Source organism: Symphalangus syndactylus, chromosome 6 (assembly GCF_028878055.3).
Source record: "Symphalangus syndactylus isolate Jambi chromosome 6, NHGRI_mSymSyn1-v2.1_pri, whole genome shotgun sequence".
In the NCBI taxonomy this organism is placed as follows: Eukaryota; Metazoa; Chordata; class Mammalia; order Primates; family Hylobatidae; genus Symphalangus; species Symphalangus syndactylus.
The window spans coordinates 48,433,930-48,454,931 of NC_072428.2; the positions used below are offsets into that span (position 1 = coordinate 48,433,930).

General features: G+C 38.8%; 2 protein-coding genes across 3 annotated transcripts in view; one reads left to right on the top strand and one right to left on the bottom strand.

Annotated features, from left to right (window-relative positions):
• Positions 1–21,002, bottom strand: part of EIF3F (eukaryotic translation initiation factor 3 subunit F) — a 91,517-nt gene that overhangs the window by 62,229 nt on the left and 8,286 nt on the right. For both annotated transcript variants that reach the window (XM_055282542.2, XM_063641145.1), the window contains exon 3: positions 14,470–14,643. The gene's annotated coding sequence lies outside the window, so the exon portion shown is untranslated. The remainder of the gene's footprint in view (positions 1–14,469; positions 14,644–21,002) is intronic.
• LOC129484446 (olfactory receptor 10A6-like) lies at positions 4,768–6,033 on the top strand. The gene is given in 2 exon segments (XM_055282545.1): positions 4,768–5,332; positions 5,645–6,033. Coding segments are annotated over 2 exon segments (954 nt in total).

Below are 21,002 nucleotides of genomic sequence, written 5' to 3' on the forward strand. Positions count from 1 at the left end.
CAGAAATAATGCTACACATCTACAATCACCTGACCTTTGACAAATCTGACAAAAACAAGCAATGAGGAAAGGATTCCCTATTTAATAAATGGTGTTGGGAAAACTGGCTAGCCATATGCAGAAAACTGAAACTGGACCCCTTCCATACATGTTATACAAAAATTAACTCAAGATGGATTAAAGACTTAAATGTAATATCTAAAACCATAAAAACTCTAGAAGAAAACCTAGTCAATACCATTCAGGACACAGGCATGGGCAAAGACTTCATGACTGAACTTCATTTTCTATTTTTAAAAACCTTGCTTTTATTTATTACAAAATTAATGTATTTCTTTTAAATTCAAGCAGTAGATGTATGAAATAAAAATACCAAAGTGTCTCTCAAAAATACCTCTATTCTCATCCCCCAACTCCATCATTTCTAAAAGTAGCCAATCTAAATTATTTCATGTCTATTTTTTTTTCTGATTCTTCCTATGTACATAAAACACTGATATATATATACATATATACATAATTTTTATAAAATGAGCATAAGAGTTTTGACATCTCATTTTTTAAAGTATGTCATTAGTTTGTTTCTAAGACTAGTTTTTCTTTTCTATTTTGGGCTTTTTTTTGTAGTTTTATTACAAGGAATGCTGTATGTATACGACTGCGAAGATTTTGGAATTTATTGAGATTTTCTTTTTGACAAAACACACAGTCAATTTTTGTAAATATTCTATAGATATTTTGGGATAAAAATATAGAGTTAATGAGATGAAAGTGTTCTTCTATATTATATTTATTCTCATTACCATCTGTTAAATCAACATTTTATTATTCAAATCTTTCCATTTTGTATTTTTTGTTGTCTGCTCTCTCAAACTTTGAGAAAGTGTGTTAAAATCTCCGCATTTTGATTATTGTCATATCAATGACATATTGGCTTTAAACTGGAGATTAACATTACTATTATTCCCCACTTATCCTTTTAAATATGTGTCTGACATTTTTTAATACACTTTTTGTTGAAATCTAACATATGTAAAGTGTACAATTCATGACTCTACATCTTGATGACTTCTCACAAATTGTACATCACCTGTGATACAGTCACTGACATCAGTTTATAGAGCATATGAATACAACAGAAGCCCCCATGGGATGTCATGGGGTAGGAATTATGAAAAGCACCTATTAGGCAGCTTTTCCCATCTTTAGGGCACAGGACTAGTTCATGAATGGGCATGTAATCCCACCACGGGGACTAATATGGGAGGGGTCCGTAGACTGCTTCTTTGAGAACCCCCTTTCCTCAGCATCACTGGGACATTTCCCACTGGAGATGGAGTAGGGAGAATATCTCTATGTGTTGTTGGCATCCTTATTGCTGCAAGGAGGAGAGGGCTTTCTTGAGAATAGAACCTACCCCACAAAAATATAGATGAGAAGAAGAGAAGTGGAGCCTTGGTGTGAGCACATCATCTGCCTTCTGGATAAAGCCAAGCCTGCAGATTCATTCATCTCTACAGTCTCTTGAGACAGAGCCTATGGCCTCCTTTATTGCTCAAGCCAGTTTAGACTAAACCCTGAGTCCTCTGATTCCCATATACATCCTATGAGATTAATATTGTTATCTTTATTTTACAGAGAAAGTAATAGAACCAGAAAGTTGAGTGATGTGCTCAAAGTTATACAAGCCTGTCAGGATATTTTGACTCCATGTTAAAAAGTTCTTGAGCCGGAGGGAGCATCCAGGCGTTCTACAAAGCACCTTAAATCTACTTGCCATATCTCCCACCGTTGCACAAACTGTGCATTGTGTCCATGCAAATCCTCTAGCCCTAGGTCACCTGCCCTTGCTCGCACCCTCACTCCACCCCTCCCTTTTTTCCCTATCGACAATGTTCATTCAGCCTCTGCTCTCACCTCCTACTGGGAGGTGTCACAGTGGAATCGAGTCTCTTGTGGGAAGAGGTGCTTATTCCCCATAGACATAAGAAGGAGTGATGCTCCACGTTTGTGCTCTTGAGCTTTCTCACCTGAGGGGCCAAGTTTCAGCCTCTTTAGTTATCACACAAAAATACAGGAAGGTCTCTATGAAGTGATTTCATGTTCTCCAGGGAGGAATTCTCCAGGGCAAATAATTCTATGCCATATAACATTATGGAATCAATGCTCTGAATCACTCAGTTGTGTTTACGAATAGGTGGCTTTTGACTACAGGTGAATCTTCTGATAAAGTAGTATGAAAATTAATGAGACAGAGTCAACAGGTGAGAAAGTGCAGATTCTGCTCCTGTGCGTTTTGGTGGGACTTGTGTTTATAGTTGTCCTCTTTGATAGTTGGAGATGCTGTTGAAGTGATAGCTCAGTGCTCAGGGGTCACTAGGCTCAGCTGAAACATTTGAATCAGTAGACTTTTTGGTTTGATGTTAGTCAATTTCTTTTTCTTTTCAGAGAAAAGTTCAGGCAATAAGCAGAAGTGTTAGTGCTTTGCGTGCACAAATCATCATATTCTGGAGTTTGCAACTAGAAGAGAACTTGGTCAGTAAGTCCAACATTTACCTGTTTCCATGGGCAGGCTGAAGACTTAGGAAGGGAATGATCTGCATAAGTATTACTTGTCAGTGATCTATCCAAGTCACCATGACGGTCTTCTAAGGTATAAAGATTTTCTATTTTTTACAGCATTCTATAAATTTTCTAATTTTTAAAACCAATCTACTTTTACGTAGTTGGAACTGAATACATGTTGTTCTTTTTTTTTTGCCATTAGAAATGCATTTTAAATATTTGGCCTCACAGAGTCTGGTTTTAATAATTATAGGTTTTTTGACATCCAAAATACAGTACAATTTTTGTGGTTAAATACAGTCATTTGATTTTAATACATGACTATGGACAAATTCAGAAATAAAGCAATTTGTCTTCTCCTGTCTGCTAATGTCCTACAGGTCTGCACTCAAGACAGCACTGTATGCTGTCAACTTGCTGTGTCCACCTGTCTTCCTGGCTTCCTCATCCCTCACAGTGAATTTCTTTTGGTTTTCAAAACATCACGCAAAAGGCAGTAGGCCTCCATTCTAGTTTTATGGTGTCATCAAGTGCCTCCTGACTTGAGCAAGTCAGTTTTCCTCCTCCTGCCATTCTCCTCCCACCTAATGGCCTTCCATTCATGACATCCTGTGATTGTTTGTTCATCCTCCCTCCCCTTTCAAATGTCATCATTCCTTCACTTAAATTTCTACAGCACGTGTTATTAATGTCCAGTTGTGTTGTGTGCTGACTTCTCTTAGGCACTCTATTCCTTAAAAATAGAGTCTAGGTTTTTCTTATTTTAAAATTCATTTATTCAAAAATGTTGGTTTAACACCTATTATGAGCCAGGGAGTGTTGTAGGCACTGTGTGTGGAGCAAAGAAGCAAACAAAATCTTTGCCCTCTGGGAGCTAAGCTCTAGAGAGGGATTATATATATATATATACACCTCACTAGAGCTTATATATATATAATATAAAATATTAATCCATTTATATTTATATAAATATATAAAATATGCTTTACACATATTTCTTTAAAAAAGATATATAGAGAATATATTATATTCTATGCCATATAATGTTATAAAATCAATGCACTGAATCACTTAGTTGTGTATATATATGTGTGTGTGTGTGTATATATATATATAGACAGAGAGAGAAAGAGAGAGAGAAAGAAAGAGAAAGTCCTGGGGTATGCACTACGGGGAGGTACTAGTTTATGCAGCATACTGGTTAAGGGGTTAGAAGCTATTTTATGTAGTGTGCTTAGCTCTCTGTTGTGCTCTGGATTCACGTGTATTCCTGAGGGTGCAGAGCCTAGAAAATGGTAGCTGGTTAATCAGTGCTTGTTGAATAATTAATGATTAAATGAATCTTTTGATGACGAGTATAGTGGGAAGAGAGAAGAGAGAAACGGAGAGAGAGAGAGACAGAGTGAAATCTTTTAAATTACACAATGATTCCCCAAATGGTTTTTTTTTCTTAAGTCATCACGGTCAGAAGGACAGACCTTGGAGATCTGGCCCCAAAAACTTCACATCCAGGTAAATCTCAATATAATTGGCCAGATCCAGGATGGGCAGAAATCTGTAAGCTTGAAGCCAATTCACATAGTCTATAGGTCACCTAATTGGTTGTGTTGAAAATTCATATCCCCTCTATGTTTCTACAGAATGTTGTTTTCTTTCTCCAAGTCATATATAGGTACTTTGAATCTAATTAATATTTTAAATACGTTTATATCAAATTTGCTGTAACATTGGATTATTAGGCTATTATCAAATTTGTTGGGATATCTTTTTCAATCTATCTACTTTTTTATATTTTATTTTTTGCGGTCTTAAGTTTTGCATTTATGTAAAATTAAGTTAAATAAAGAACACTTGCAGCAATGTTATAGGATTGGAACCTAAGGTATAAAGTATTTATATTTCCTTTAAGGCTATGTTTAATTTTCAAATAGTATCAAGTAAATTTGATATTATTTCATAATTTTCAGACAAGATCGCTGAGCCAGAATTCTTCATTTCTATTTTTTATATTTGGAATATAATCCAAGTATTTGGTCATTGTCTAAAATTGCCAAAGAAAATTTCTGTCAGGATAGGCTCCTTTTTACATCTTCCGCCAGAATTTCTGGGGTGAATGCAGACTGGAACTCTTAGCTAATGGACTATGGCTTTATTCTTTATATACTATGTCCATAAAATCAATGCATGACTTCATTACTGAAAATGGAAAGACAAAATCAAAGCTGTGTGGTTGAATTCATCCTCTTGGGCTTTTCTAACTATCCTGAGCTCCAGGGGCAGCTCTTTGGGGCTTTCCTGGTTATTTATCTGGTGACCCTGATGGGAAATGCCATCATTATAGTCATCATCTCCCTAGACCAGAGCCTCCACGTTCCCATGTACCTGTTCCTCCTGAACTTATCTGTGGTGGACCTGAGTTTCAGTGCTGTTATTATGCCTGAAATGCTGGTAGTCCTCTCTACTGAAAAAACTACAATTTCTTTTGGGGGCTGTTTTGCACAGATGTATTTCATCCTTCTTTTTGGTGGGGCTGAATGTTTTCTCCTGGGAGCAATGGCTTATGACTGATTTGCTGCAATTTGCCATCCTCTCAACTACCAAATGATTATGAATAAAGGAGTTTTTATGAAATTAATTGTATTTTCATGGGCCTTAGGTTTTATGTTAGGTACTGTGCAAACATCATGGGTATCTAGTTTTCCATTTTGTGGCCTTAATGAAATTAATCATATATCTTGTGAAACGCCAGCAGTGTTAGAACTTGCATGTGCAGGGCTGGGCGCGGTGGCTCACGCTTGTAATCCCAGCACTTTGGGAGGCCGAGGCGGGCGGATCACGAGGTCAGGAGATCGAGACCACGGTGAAACCCCGTCTCTACTAAAAAAAATACAAAAAAATTAGCCGAGCGTGGTGGCGGGCGCCAGTAGTCCCAGCTACTCAGAGAGGCTGAGGCAGGAGAATGGCGTGAACCCGGGAGGTGGAGCTTGCAGTGAGCCGAGATTGCGCCACTGCACTCCAGCCTGGGCGACAGAGCGAGACTCCGTCTCAAAAAAAAAAAAAAAAAAAAAAAAAAAAAAAGAACTTGCATGTGCAGACACGTTTTTGTTTGAAATCTATGCATTCACAGGCACCATTTTGGTTATTTTGGTTCCTTTCTTGTTGATACTCTTGTCTTACATTCGAGTTCTGTTTGCCATCCTGAAGATGCCATCAACCACTGGGAGACAAAAGGCCTTTTCCACCTGTGCGTCTCACCTCACATCTGTGACCCTGTTCTATGGCACAGCCAGTATGACTTATTTACAACCCAAATCTGGCTACTCACCAGAAACCAAGAAAGTGATGTCATTGTCTTACTCACTTCTGACACCTCTGCTGAATCCGCTTATCTACAGTTTGAGAAATAGTGAGATGAAGAGGGCTTTGATGAAATTATGGCGAAGGCGAGTGGTTTTACGCACAATCTGACTGTGCTGAGAAGCCATGTAAGATTTAGTCACTGCATGATTGTATTCAATCTAAATTTAATAAATTTAGATTTATTCAGTTTGCATTTTTTGGCATGAGTATGACTAATTTCTTGTGTTCTCCAAGTTTGATTGTATATCAGGAGCATCTTTATATGTTAATGTTTTTGGTTTTTTTCACCAATGCATAATATTCCTTAATATTGAATATAACACAATTTCAACAATTTGTTTAGCACTAGCCCTACTGATGGTTTTTTTTTGTCACAAATAGATAATACTAAAACAACCATTTTTTATATATTCATAAATTCTGGTGCTTTAATTTTTACAGAATAGCTTTCACAAAGTAGGTTTGAAGGGTCAAAAGAAATGTGAGTTTGCAAGTTTTCATAGATATTACTGAGTTACCTTTCTAAACGATTTTAACAACTTCAGACTGACCTGAGCACCCATCCTATCCCACTGACTATGTTGAATGCCAAGAAGCCTACAATAATGAGATGAGATTTTTTGCTTCTGTAGTGAAAATCTGTTCCATAAGTAAGTAGGAAAGAGCAGTTATTTATTGAGAGGAACACAATGTCTCTATTCAGGGACCCAGAGAGGCTATAATTCAAAACTAGATATCTTCTGGTTATTTCAGAATATATATTCATCCAGTGTTTTGAGTAGAGAACATCATGTGATCATTTTTGAAGGTCATTTAAAGTATGGCTGTCCTTTCCACTTATAAACTATATTTTTTGAAACTTGGTCAAATTTCTTTCATAAGGCAAAAATTTACCTCATACAGGCCAAACAATGTATGATTGTGTTTTTTTGTTGTGGGACATAAATACGATTACCTCATTGTGCCTATTTTCTATTATCCTTGAGTCATATCAATATTTATGTGCATCTTTCCAACATAAAATAATCATATAATAGTCTTTCTAGTTATACATAAAGATGAATAATTAGACACATTGTAACACTGAAATGTAATATTTCATCCTTGCTTCTTATTTTAATATTGCTATAATAAATAGAAAGGGTTCTACTCATTAAATCTATATCAAAGGAGTTGACAACACCCTTCATTTCTGCTCTGGGGGTGAAGGTGGGGTAATAAAGCGGTTAGAACACTTCTACGAAGCAATCATTCATTTGATGGAAAACTCTTTTTTTCTTTACTACTACTTCTGCCAAAAATAAAGGTGAAGGTGCAAATCTATTGGAATTTCAAAAAAAGAGAGAAATTTCATGAGAAGAAGGCTGAAACTTTGTGGGTAATGATGCAGGACTTTTCTTCTCAGTCACTTTGGAAGCTGGGGACCCCTGACCGGCAACACCCCACCTGGGCCTCGCTCAGCCACGCTGGCATGCCCCAGCTCACCTGTGTTATAGCTTGTACCTGCATTCGGCAGTTCCCAAGCTTTTGTACCACACCCAAGAAGAATGAGGATATTCTGGATATTGATGCTGGAGAATTTTACTGAAGGACAGAACAACTGTCAGCAGGGAGGGGATGTGGGGGGTGGTTCCCCTACTTGAAGGCAGGAAAGCCCCCCCATGGTGGCTGGGTCCAGGGCCTTTTAGGGACTCAAAATGGGAAGTGCATGCTGGTTTGCGAGTATGCAAAAAGGTTAAAGTGAAGACACCACTCAAAGGTGGGCATGACAGTGTAGCAAAACCAATTAGGAAAGGGTAGGTATATGTAAAATAGGTGAAGAGTGGGGACCAAACAGAGGAAAGTACGTGAAATGGGAAGATAAGCTCTCAATCTAGTCCTAGGGTTTAACTTGCAGCTTGGCTTTCAGGCTTTAAACTGTCTCCCATCTGCCTAGGCATTTGGCTGCCTCCTGTCGCTATCAGTAATATCTGAATGTTGTATAATATTGTTTTCATCTGGGCACCAAACAGCCCTCAGCAAAAGCCTTTGATTGGATCCCATCTCTTGATATCCTGAAATTTCTTTCTGATAGCTTTTAAAAGAACCAATTAAGTAAGGCTGATGTAAAATGAACAAATCAGCAAAGAAGCAAACAAAGGAAGCTAAATACAGAAGTCTTTTTAGCCATTCTTTAGTTCATTTTGTTCATTGATTCTGTAAACCAATTTTTTCTTAAAAAAATTCTTTACAAAAATGTCTTAAGAGAGCTAAATCTCATGAAATAGTCTCTGCTCTTGAAGGATTTACAGTGTATTGGTCATTAGATGTTGGAAGGTCACTATATTCAACCCTTTCCTCTTTCATTGCCTTTGTGATAAATAAAAGCCTGCATTGGCAAGATGTTTATGGAACTACAATAAGAAATGAGGTCACTCTAATTCTAAATTTGTACGTGTGTGTGTGTGTGTGTGTGTGTGAATCCAAGTATATGCTGGTAATTCATACATTTGTGATGTTATGTGAGGAGATAGAAATAATCACTAGTAAATTTAGTCATAGTTTAAAATTTTTATGTTATTCTGATGAACAGAAATTGTTAGTATGCTTCACACATAATAGCCTAATCATATCATTTTTAGTTATAGTCACCGTGGCTACTACTGATGCTAGTTGTCTAGTTTATGCCCATTCTCCTTTTTCTTTAATAGAAAAAAACCCATTTTTGTTCTTAAAGTTACAGGCAAACATCAATCAATATGTGTAAGGAGGTGTACAGTGTTTCTCTGCAGAAACATGGGATAAATTGAAGTGGGAGCTTCCAGGTCACAGGTAGATTCAAAGATTTTCTGATTATCAATTGATTGAAAGAGTTATTATCTAAAGCCTGGAATCAATAGAAAGGAGTGTTTGGGTTAAGATAAGAAGTTGTGGAGACCAAGATTTTTATTATGAAATGGAGCCCCCAGGTACCAGGCTTCAGAGCTCTTATCAGACCTAAAAAGGTTCCATACTTTTAGTTAATTCTCTCCTGGATCAGGGAAAAGATATGGAAAGGGAAGACGATTCTCTACAGAATGTGGATTTTCCACACAAGAGACAGCTTTGCAGGGCCATGCCATTTAAGAACATGTCAAAGAAATACATTTTGGGGAAAAAAATTTCAATTTCTTTCAGGACCTACTATCTGTCATGAATCACCATACTAGAATCAGGTTTGAATTTGGTATCTTACTGTTACGAAGAGTCTGTTTCTGTCTTAAGATCTCTGTTTTAATGGTAGTGCTGGTCAATTGCATCCGAATTCCAAAGGGAGGAAGTTATAATGACACATGTCTAACCTACCTCTTCCCGTCATGGTCTGAACTAGTTTTTCAGGTTTACTTTGGAATGCCAGTGGCTGAGAGGGGAGTCCATCAGTAGGTTGGGGGCCTTAGAATTTTATTTTTGGTTTATGAAACTTAAAAATCTAACACTTTCTTTTCATTGGCAAGTGTAATGTTACAATTTATTGTGATGAGAATGGATTTCATAACTATTTCAATGTTTTTCATGTTGAATATTTCAAAATGATAATTGTTAGAAGAATCTAATTGGGAGGCCATTAGACCAAGGAGGCTTTGGCACTCTAAATTCCTATGTGAACCAACCAGAGTCTGATGTAATCAGTAAATCGAAACTAGAAACAGCACCAATCAGAAACCACCAACTAATTTCTAACCAATCAAAATTATTTTCTTTGTCTTGCTTATGCAAAAACTTTATAAAGTTTCCCCTCTTGCCTTTCCTGATGGAGTGATAGCTCCTTGTGGTCTGGTGCTGCCCCAATTCTTGAATCTGTGAATGCTCCCATAAACTCTTTAAAATTGAAATGTAGTGAAGTTTTTCTTTCATCATAAGGAAGTGCTATCCTGCAGCACGCACATGCAAAGCAAGAGCAGTTACTACCAGGTAGTTAAGATGGAAATGAACATAAGACTATGTAAAGGCAGAGATTTGGGGCCACCTTGTAGAGCTGTGCCCACAAGAGGCCCCTACCTGATAACTGCCCACTCTGATTCTCTGAATGAGCTACAGTATTGCGTGTATGCGGCACTCCTCTGGGCACCTGGAACCTCTTAGCTGCCAAGGCAGCAGCACATTGTTTAAAGCATCCCCTAGCCTTCACTCAGTGGCTTCTGGCAGAGTGGTGATGTCAGACATCACTTATAGTGCTCACTGTCTATGGGGAACAGACACACATCTGTTTCAGACAGTTTCTGAGAAGCCCACAGAGAGACCAGTGACAATGTTCTGGGACTCTGGTTGCTTCAGGTATTGCCTGGGCTCTCAGAAGTCTAAAAAGATCAATATCTCCTGGTAAACTTTTAATGCATTTGAAATATACCAGTTCATCCTAGCCCATTAACTGAGGAGATGTGTGCTTCTCAAATTTTAGGGTGCAAAAGCATCACCTGGAGAGCTGATTAAAACACAGATTCATGGACACCTCCCCAGAGATTTGGATTCAGTTAGTCTGGGGTGGGGCCCAAAAACTTGCATTTCTAACAAGCTCTTAGGTCTTGCTGATCCAGAATTACACTTGCAGTAGCCCTGTCCTACAGGATAGTTTAAATATTTGAGACTTATTAAAGGAGTTATTTAATAATAAATGTAAAGTACTTAGAGCTATGCCTGGCATATGATAATCACTTAACAAATGTTGAGTTTTAACATTTGCTATTTTGTGGTTTGTCTGGGTTGGACAGCAGAAACTTTATGTAATTCCTTTAATTGGTAAGGCTTTAAGCAAGCATTTTCTTGTTTTCCCCAGCTATCATTCCCAGGTTTGTGAAAATAATCAGATATTTTAGTATAATACTGTTGTTATTTTTTTCTATTATACCTCTTTTCATAGCCTTTCATTTATTATTGCATTATATGTTGTTATACATGACTAAACTTATTTTAAAATTGAACTATAAGATTTTCTGATTTAAAAATGGCTTATTTTTGTATCTTACATGTTCCCTTTTCTTCAGCTGTTTTTTTCAGATGAAGTTTTATTTGGTTTCAGTTTCTCCAACAGTTAGTTTTTTCAAACGTTGTATAATTGTTATACATTCTGCATCCTTGCATGTCTAAAATAGTTTTTCATTTGCCTTTGTTAAATAAAATTTACAGGAGGCTATTGATTTAGACTGAGCTCCTGCATTGTGCCCTAATAGATCAAACCAAAATGGAGTTGTCAGAGGCATTTAAACCATAGTGACTCCATCTTGTATAGAGGTTGGGTAAAATAAGGATGGAACTTAATGAGCTGCATTCCCAGGAGGTTAAGGCATTCTTAGTCACAGCATGAGATAAGAGATTGGCAGGACATACAGGTCATAAAGACCTGGCAGATAAAATAGTTTACAGTAAAGAAGCTGGTCAAAACTCACCAAAACCAAGATGACAAGGAGAGTGACTTCTGGGCATCCTCATAGCTCATTATATGCTAATTATAATTCATTAGCATGCTGAAAGACACTCCCACTAGTGCCATGAAAGTTTACAAATGTCATGACAATGTCAGGAAATTACTCTATTTGGTCTAAAAAGGGGATGAACCCTTAGTTCCAGGAATTGTCCACTCCTTTCCCGGAAAACTCATGAATAATCCACCCCTTGTTTAGCATATAATCAAGAAATAACCATAAAAATGGGCAACCAGTAGCCCTCTCTGAAAGTTTGCTGAAAATCAACTCACAAGGCAAATCAACCGGAGAAAAGGCATGCAAAATGTTATTTTAATGTGTATAGCCTGGGGGAATTCCAGGAGAATGATTACCCAATAACCCAATGGGACACAGAAACTTATATACCCTTTTCATAGGAGGAGAGTGAGATGGGGAATGTAGACAATTCTTCTGAGGGGTAGCAAATGATTATTAGGGGAAGAAAATGGACAGAAATTAACTCGTAAATGATTCTTTTTGGAATTTGAATGAACCTGAAAGACGGTCATTTTCTTATGAAAAAGTCCTTCCAGGTGAGGTTGCATTCCTGTCTCCTTTTTTTGTGATATGTAATGAGATTTCAGGAAGGAGAAGAAAGGCAATTGCATCACTTTTGGAAAAGAAGCTTTCCGGGACAGATAAGAAAATCCCAGAGACAGCCCCTTCCTGCACTGCAGGCGTGTGTCTGGGGGTAAGACAAGGTTAGAGGGACCTTGATTCTGAGGCAGCTTCTAGGCCCCTCAGCATATCAAAGTGCCAGTCTTTGGGGCAACACTTCCTGAGCCCCAATACCTGATTCATAAATTGTTCTTTGCTCAAATAAATTCTGTTAAATTTATTTTGCCTAAAGCTTTTATTTTAAAATAATTTTTCTATATGCCACAGGTTTGGTTGGCTATACAATTCCCGGGTTTCAATAGTTATGCTTTAAGAAACTCTAAACAGACTGGGATCGGTGGCTCACGCCTGTAATCCTAGCACTTTGGGAGGATCACCGGAGGTCAGGAGTTCTAGACCAGCCTGGCCAACATGGTGAAACTCCGTCTCTACTAAAAATACAAAAATTAGCTGGGTGTGGCGGCAGGCACCTGTAATCCCAGCTACTGGGGGGGCCAAGGCAGGAGAATCACTTGAACCCGGGAGGCAGAGGTTGCAGTGAGCTGAGATCGTGCCATTGCACTCCAGCCTGGGGGACAAGAGGGAGACTTTGTCAAAAAAAAAAAAAAAAAAAAGAAAGAAAAAAGAAACTCTAAACATTATTTCACTGTTTTCTAGTTCCAGTGTAGCAAAAATGAGATTCGCTTTTATTTCTGCTCTTTTTTATTTTTGGGTATAGCTTCTACCCCACCTCTGCTTTCTTAATCTAAACTCCTATGAGTACTGGAGCTATCAGATCAATTCTCCATGTCTCCTATCTTTTTCATGATAATTTTTACTTCTCACTAATTTTATGTGAATTTCAATCAAATTCATTCTGTGAATTTCTAACTCATCATTTAGTATTCAGTGTTATCTATTTGGTTACTCCATTTCTCCACAGAGTTATTTTTAAAACCATTTTAAGATTTCCCCTATATTGTTTTAAAATTTATCTTTTTTTTTTTTTGAGAATACGCTCTTTTAAAAATCATTGAGTCTCTCTACAATGATAATGCATATTTTCAAGTTTTCTTCTCTTTCTTGCATTTAATCTGTTTCAGTCTAGGAACATTTGCTCTGGTCCCTTGCATTGATATGTCAACTGAAAGAAGAAAAAAAACTGAGGCAAACAATATAAGTAGAGAGTTCATTTGGACCAAGCTTGAACACTGCAACTCAGGAGCATAGATGCAAGTTGCCCTGAATATACACCCCTATGAGCAGCAGTTACAAGTGGGTTTTTAAAGGAAACAAAGAGGCAGTTCCCAAGTTGTTTACCAAGAATTTACATTAAAATAACATAAGCTATTGATTGGTTATACATTGTTCTTTGTATCACAAACTCCAGGAACACGAAGATAATGGGCAAAGCAGCTAGTCAGGAACAAAATGTCTTTAAACAGTTGGCCCTGGGTATGGGTGTGAGAGGTGTGATTGAGGTCCCATAGCCATACTCATGTCTCTCTAGGCCTGACAAATTTTGTATGCTTCACATAACTTAGATGGCTCTGAGCAATTTTTTTTCTCATTTCCCACCTGTTGATCAAAAATCTTTCCAGGGAAGCATTAATGATCAATTTCTGCTTAGGTTAGAATGATAAATATCCTTCCTCCTTCAGTTTGAGAAAGCTCATGATAGTGCTGTCTCACATGGGAAGGAGAGGTGAGGAAATGTTTCAATGAGGAATTTTAAGACTGTCAAAAGCCAAATTGAGATGGCATCACAGGTGGCAAAAATGGCACCTCAGTCAAGTATGTAGTTGCTGTTGCTTGTTGAATCATTGTTACTCTTCAGAATATCATGAGTTTAGTCTTTGTGGAAGAAGTAAAACAAGAGATATATGTAATGCACATAGGAATTATAATTAAAAAAAGAATTTGTATATCAGAACAACGACAAAACCTATTCTACTGGGGAGTCAACTAAAAATATCATGAAGGAAATTAAATCCAATTTCTTCTTTGGAAGATTGTTAGAGCTGTGAAATTACTCAGAATTCAGTCTAAATTGTAGAAAAATAGTAAAAACTAAAAAACAACTAAAAAACAATGGTCAGGGCTAGAATCTTACAAGATGGATGGTATATTTCCTTCTAAAACAATTTTTTCTCTCCCCAGTTCCCCATTCCTACCAAATATAAATGTTAGGAGGACAAATTTATTGGCTAAATAAGTTTTAGTATTATACTTGGCCTGATTATTTGCAAAATGTGCAACAAGAAGAATGATTGGCCATATAGGCTCTTTTCCATTGACTTTGCAGAACTTTTTCATAAGAAATCTCAGGTTATACTTTTAAAACCTCTCAAGACTAGTAAGCCAAGCCAGGGATTCACCATGGGACTGCTAGTAACATATGTAAAAATTGAGTGAATTCCTATCTTCTCAATGACCCAAAATATCTTGTGGTTCCTGAGTGCATCAGAAAATGACAGTCTGTACTTACCGCAAGCTGAGGAACCTCGTAAGGGAACCATGTGGGCAAGGCATGAGGCCAGTCTCTCCCATGTCTATTGGCTTTATAAAGTCAGCCTCAATTCCTCAAAGCAGTTTGGTCACATTCAAAAATGTAACATTCCAGCCAAAGCCTTGGTAAAATAACCAGTGTATCCAATGTGTTCTGTTACAAAAGAAAACAGATTGTTATTGATCTTATGCAAATAACTATATTGCCACAAAATACAAATACTTATGAATAGTTTCCAAATTTTAGAGAAATCAGGTAGAGAGAAAGGCAGATGTTTTAATTTTGCTCACAAAAGGTTACCCAGCTGCTGTTAAGCTATAATTAGCTAAAAAGAGACATTTTCTTGACTCAGGAAAACAAAACATAAAATAATCAGCAATGTTTCAAACAGAAAAGTTAAAGAAAGCATTTCCATCCTCTGTCAGGCTAGCCCCATGTATTTAATTATTATTCAGCTGGATGTTAGGTTAGTAATCTTCATGAATGCATTCATTTTTTAAATTAGAGTTCTGAATGTTTTCACTCAGTCCAATGATATGATGGGAGGAATCTAGCCACTGGGAGCATTTCCTTTCTGTGTGTGCTGCCAGTAGATGGAAGTGCAACAAAAGTCTGGCTGCCTCCCTGCACCCCTAGGAGAGCTGCCTGGGCTTCCGAGTATAAAAAGTAAAATAGAGGTTCCTCTTCAAAGAGAGTTTCCTCCCCATCTAATTAGGAATAAATAGTAACTTCTCTCAGAAACAAAATTTATTCAAAGACCTGTGCTAACATTCTTAGATATCTGCTAGCTATAATAAAGAAATCAATGTACTTTGTGTTCTTAACTCCCACAGTTTAGCCTAAATATTTGCCCTGGCATGCTTACACTGGTCCAAGCAGGCATTAAGTCATAGCCTGTTCCTCTTCCTTATTTGGAGGTGTTTTTACCTTTCTCAGGATTCTACAAGTTACTTCCTCCTTTGTTCTCCTCTGCCTTTGCCTCTTATAAAATGTTCTAAGTTTCTAGCTAATCAGGACAAATACAGAATGTGAGGTGCAGGGAGCTGAAGGCCCCTGGGACGTGACCAACTCAGCATTTCGCTGGAGGCTATATGATCAAACAGCAAACTGTTTATCATGAATGCAGGATGTGGGCAAACTCACGCTGCCCTGCCACCAAAAGGTTTGCTGAGGGCCTCACTCCCTGGCGCTGGGCTCCTTGAAGTTACCTATTGAGAAGTCTAGCACCTAAGAATGCAGTCTTGCAAGCCTGCTGTGAATCAAGCTGCTGGCCAACAACCACCCCCCACCTTCTGGCGATCTCTATTGCCTAATAAATATGGAGGGCAGTGTAAAGCTCAGGGCCTTTGTCCACTAGAGACAAGGTGCCCTCTGACCTATACTGCCTCCTCCAGTTGCAGAAACATCTGTACCGCCTCCTTTGGTGGCAGAAATAGAGACCCCAATACAAAAAATTTTGTGCTCTGCTGCCATAGCTGGAGAGCCCTTAGGACCTCGCACTTTTCCTATTTCCATAAGGCCTGATCCTAACAATGCACAGCAGGTTATTGATGAACACACTCCCTAGACTTTAACTTGTTAAAGGAATTAAAAGCGAGTGTGGTAAATAATGGCGTACAGAGCCCATTCACCTTAGGATTGCTAGAATCTGTGTTTGGTGCTATGCGTCTTTTACCCTTTGATGTGAAACACTTGGCGTGAACTTCCTTGTCGGCTAGTGCATATCTGATATGGAATTTAAATTGGCAAGAAATGTGTGCAGACCAGGCTAGACAGAACCGTGCTGCTGGAAATGGAGACATTACAGAGGATATGCTATTAGGTAATGGCCCTTATTCAGACCTGGAACCTCAAATGGGACTCCCAGATGTTGCTTATCAGCACTGTGCACAGGCCACTAAATGCACCTGGGCCACAATTCCTGAAGAAGGAGTCCCAGTACAATCCTTTTTACATATCATGCAAGGGTTGCAGGAACCCTATGCACAATTTCTTGCATGATTACAAGAGGCAGTGAAGCGTCAGATTCCTCATACTGCCGCTGCAGAAATGCTAACCTTAACTCTAGCTTTTGAGGAGGCAAACACAGATTGTAAATGTGCACTGGCACTGGTGAGGTGTACAAAAAACTTAGGAAATTTTCTCAGAGCTTGTCAAGATGTAGGAAATGAGCTTCATCACTCTGCAATGTTAGCACAAGCAATAGCTAATTTATCAGTTGACAAATCTAAAAGGAGCCAAGGGTCAAACCCAAAAACGGGAAAATGTTATAATTGTGGAAAAACTGGACATTTAAAAAAGGAATGCTGCCAGATCTCAGGACAGAAAGGACCTTACAATGCAGTGTCCCACCCAGCGGAATAAACACCAGGATTCTGTCCTCGCTGCAACAAAGGAAATCACTGGGCTAATCAGTGCCACTCAAAATTTCATCAGAATGGCACCCCCCTGCTGGGAAACGAGATGGGGGCCTGGACCCGGGCCCCACAAACAATAAGGGCATTCCCAGTCCAGACCTCAACCCCACTTCAGGGGTGGGTTCCTGGAGGCACATTGATCCCCTCACCCCAGGAACACCAGTAAGTACAGGATTAGATCTACCCGCCACAGAAAGAATCACGTTAGTTGGTGGAGACAAACCTATCAAAATTCCCACTGGCATTTGGGGACCTTTACCAGCAGGATATATGAGACTAATTTTAGGCAAAAGTCATCTTAACTTGCAAGGGATTACTGTAGTGATTGGCTCTGATTATGAAGGAGAAATTCAAGTAGTTTTAATGTCACAAGATCTTTGGGCTTTTGAACTGGGAGAATATATTGCTCAATTATTGCTTATTTCCTGCGAATTACACCCTTCTCCATGAAAGGAGAAATGAGGAAATAAAGGGTTTGGGAGCACAACTACACGGGAAATCTATCTATCCCAACCCATAGCCTCTAATAGACCCACCTGTGTAGTACAAATTAAAGGACAGACATTTTATGGGCTTATGGATACAGGAGTTGATGTATCAGTAATATGTAAAGACAATTGGCCCCCATCCTGGCCCTTGCAATTAACTTCTACATCCCTAGTGGGAGTAGGAACAGCTCAAAGTGTTCAACAGCATGCTGAGATTTTATCTTGTCTTGGTCTGGATGGACAGTCATGTACTTTTCAGCCTTATGTTGCAAGTATAGCCATCAAATTATAGGGTCGAGACTTACAGCATGGGATATGAGACTTACAAATGAAACCTTTGATAACCCAGAATTTAAAATGTTAAAGAACACGGGATATCAGAAGGGAAAAGGTTTAGGAAAATTTCTTCAGGGAAATCCTAACCCAATATCAGTAACTGGAAAAACAGCAAAGGGCTAGGATGTCAGGATTTCTGAGAGAGGTCATTGATATTTCTCCTCTGCCCACTGCCTTACCATTAGAATGGCTCAGTGACAAACCCATATGGGTGGATCAACGGCCCCTATCTCAGGAGAAGCTGACACAACTTCAACAGCTAGTAAAAGATCAGTGGGATGCTGGACACACAGAGGAGTCAGTTAGCTCCTGGAATTCTCCAGTGTTTGTTATTCCGAAAAAGTCCAGAAGATGGTGACTGCTACATGATTTAAGAGCTATTAATACACATATAAAATGGATGCCTTACAAAAAGGTTTACCATCTCCAGTGGCTATTCCAAGAGTCTGGCCTCTTGTATTAATAGATCTTAAGGATTGTTTCTTTACTACATCCTTACACGAGAAGGATAAGCCTTGATTCGCCTTCTCTGTGCCTTCTATTAATCAAAGAGAACCTGTTTCTCATTATCAATGGAGAGTTTTACCCCCAAGCCACGCTTAACTGTTCTATGCTATGTCAACATTTTGTAGGACAGGCATTAAAGGAGCCTTGGAGTATGTTTCCTACTGCTTACATCATTCATTTTATGGATGATATTGTTTTGCCCGCTCCTACAGATCAAATCCTACATTAGTTATTCAGAGAAACGAAGTAGGCTTTGACTAAATGGAATCTCAAAATAGCTCCAGAAAAGGTACAAACAACTTCCCCATACGAATACTTAGGAATTATCGTTATGGAGAGAAGTGTACGGCCTCAGAAAGTAGTTCTCTGTAAAGACAGGTTACAGACTTTAAATGATTTTCAACAATTATTAGGAGATATTAATTGGCTACAGCCGATGTTAGGTATTGCTACCTATCAACTTACACATCTTTACCAAACCCTGCAAGGAGATTCTACTTTAAATTCCCCGTGGCAACTAACTAAAGAGGCAGAAGCCGAATTACGGCTTGTAGAGAAAATGTTACAGCAGAGACCTTTGCTTTTGTTTATTCTTCCTACCCCCCACTCTGCAACAGGACTTTTGGGCCAGTTCATAGACAAGTCTGCAACAGTAATAGAATGGCTCTTTCTGCCTAATCAAACAGTCAAAACCTTGCAAGTTTATCTTTCTTTAATTACACAAATTGTGACTATGGGCAGGCATAGGTCAAAAATGCTTACGGGATATGACCCTGACAAAATTATTGTTCCGTTGGACTCCCAGCAACAAGCCGCAGCTTGGGAAATGTCAACTGCCTAGCAAACTGCTTTTGCAGGTTTCATGGGTGCTATAGATAATCGCTACCCCTCAGACAAAATTTTATAGTTTTATAAAATCCATTCTTTCATTCTTTCTGTGATTACTCATCACAAGCCTATTCCAGGTGGACAGACTTATTTTACTGATGGCTCTTCCAGAGGTCGTGCTATCTATGCACCTAAATATACTCAAATAATAATGACCTCTGGGGCTTCAGCTTAATGCTGAGAGCTAATTGCAGTCATTCAGGTTTTACAGCTCACAGCTTCAGATCCTATTAACATTGTCTGTGATTCAGCTTATGTTGTAAATGCAGCCAGTTGCATAGAAACTGCTACAATTAAAAGTACACTAGGCCCAGAACTGTTTAATTTATTTTTAAGACTTCAACAAGTTACTCATTCTCATGCAGCTCCTTTTCATATTTCTCATATTCGTTCTCACACACAACTTCCTGGACCATTATCCCTAGGGAATGATAAAGTAGATAAATTGATTTGTAATGTGTTTCAGCAAGCTCAAGCATCTCACGTGCTTCTGCACCAAAATACTTCCACCCTTACTTGCATGTTCCATTTATCTTGCAGCCAAGCTAGGGCTATAATACAAGCCTGTCCTACTTGCCAGCATGTCCCTGGAGCCACACCTGTAGAAGGCTGTAACTCATGAGGTTTGGCAAATGGATGTTACACACATAGTTACCTTTGGTAAGCTTAGCTATGTTCATGTGACTACAGATGCTGCATGCTACATGCCAAACAGGTGAGACAGCTGGTCATGTATGGTGACATTGTCTGTCATCATTTGTTCAGATGGGGATACTTAAACAATTAAAAACTGATAATGGACCCACTTATACCAGTCATGCTTTTCAAAATTTCTTACAGCTTTGGGCTATAACCCATAAAACAGGAATTCCTTATAATGCTAGAGGACAAGGCATTATAGAGTGGGCACATCAAACATTATAATGCATGTTGAAAAAACAAAAAGGGGGTATAGGAGGCCAGCTACCACCTCAATCAAAACTACATTTAGCCTTATTTAAAATTTTTTTTTTTTTTAGACAGGGTCTCGCTCTGTCATCCAGGCTGGAGTGCAGTGGCATAATCTCCGCTCACTGCAAGCTCCACTCCCCGGGTTCATGCCATTCTCCTGCCTCAGCCACCCAAGTAGCTGGGACTACAGGTGCCCGCCACCACGCCTGGCTAATATTTTTGTATTTTTAGTAGAGACGAGGTTTCACTGTGTTTGCCAGGATGGTCTCGATCTCCTGACCTTGTGATCTGCCCGCCTTGGCTTCCCAAAGTGCTGGGATTATAGGTGTTAGCCACCGCACCCAGCCTCTACTTTAAATTTTTTGACTCCTAGTATGGATGGTAAGACTCTAGTAGAAAGACATTGGCAAACGTTAGAGGAAAAGAAGAAAGTTTATCCAAAAGTGTTATGGAAATCCCCGGAAGAAGGACAATGTAAAGGTTCAGTGCATTTACTGACATGGGGAAGAGGATATACTTGTGTTTTTACAGATGGACAAACCCTGTGGGTGCCCTCAAGATGTGTGCGACCATGGAATGGGAGACTGGAGGAACCCAGGGTGGCCAACCATGGGCCCAGTCCTTCTGGTACGAGCCATGAGACAGCTGAGCCTGAGCGCAAAGAGAGAGAGAGAATGCCAGCCAGAGTCATAACACTGTTCTAATGCTATGTTTTCTGTCAAATTGGTTGGACCCCCAATCAGAGAATGAGAGCTACTCAGTCTGGCCTTACATTCTTTCAATTAATACATAAACAAAAAGTGGGATATGCAAGGAGCTGAAAACCTGTGGGACATGACCAACTTAGTATTCTGCTGGAGGCTATATGATTAAAAAGCAAACTGTTTATCAAGAATGCAGGATGTGGGCAAACTCACACTGCCCT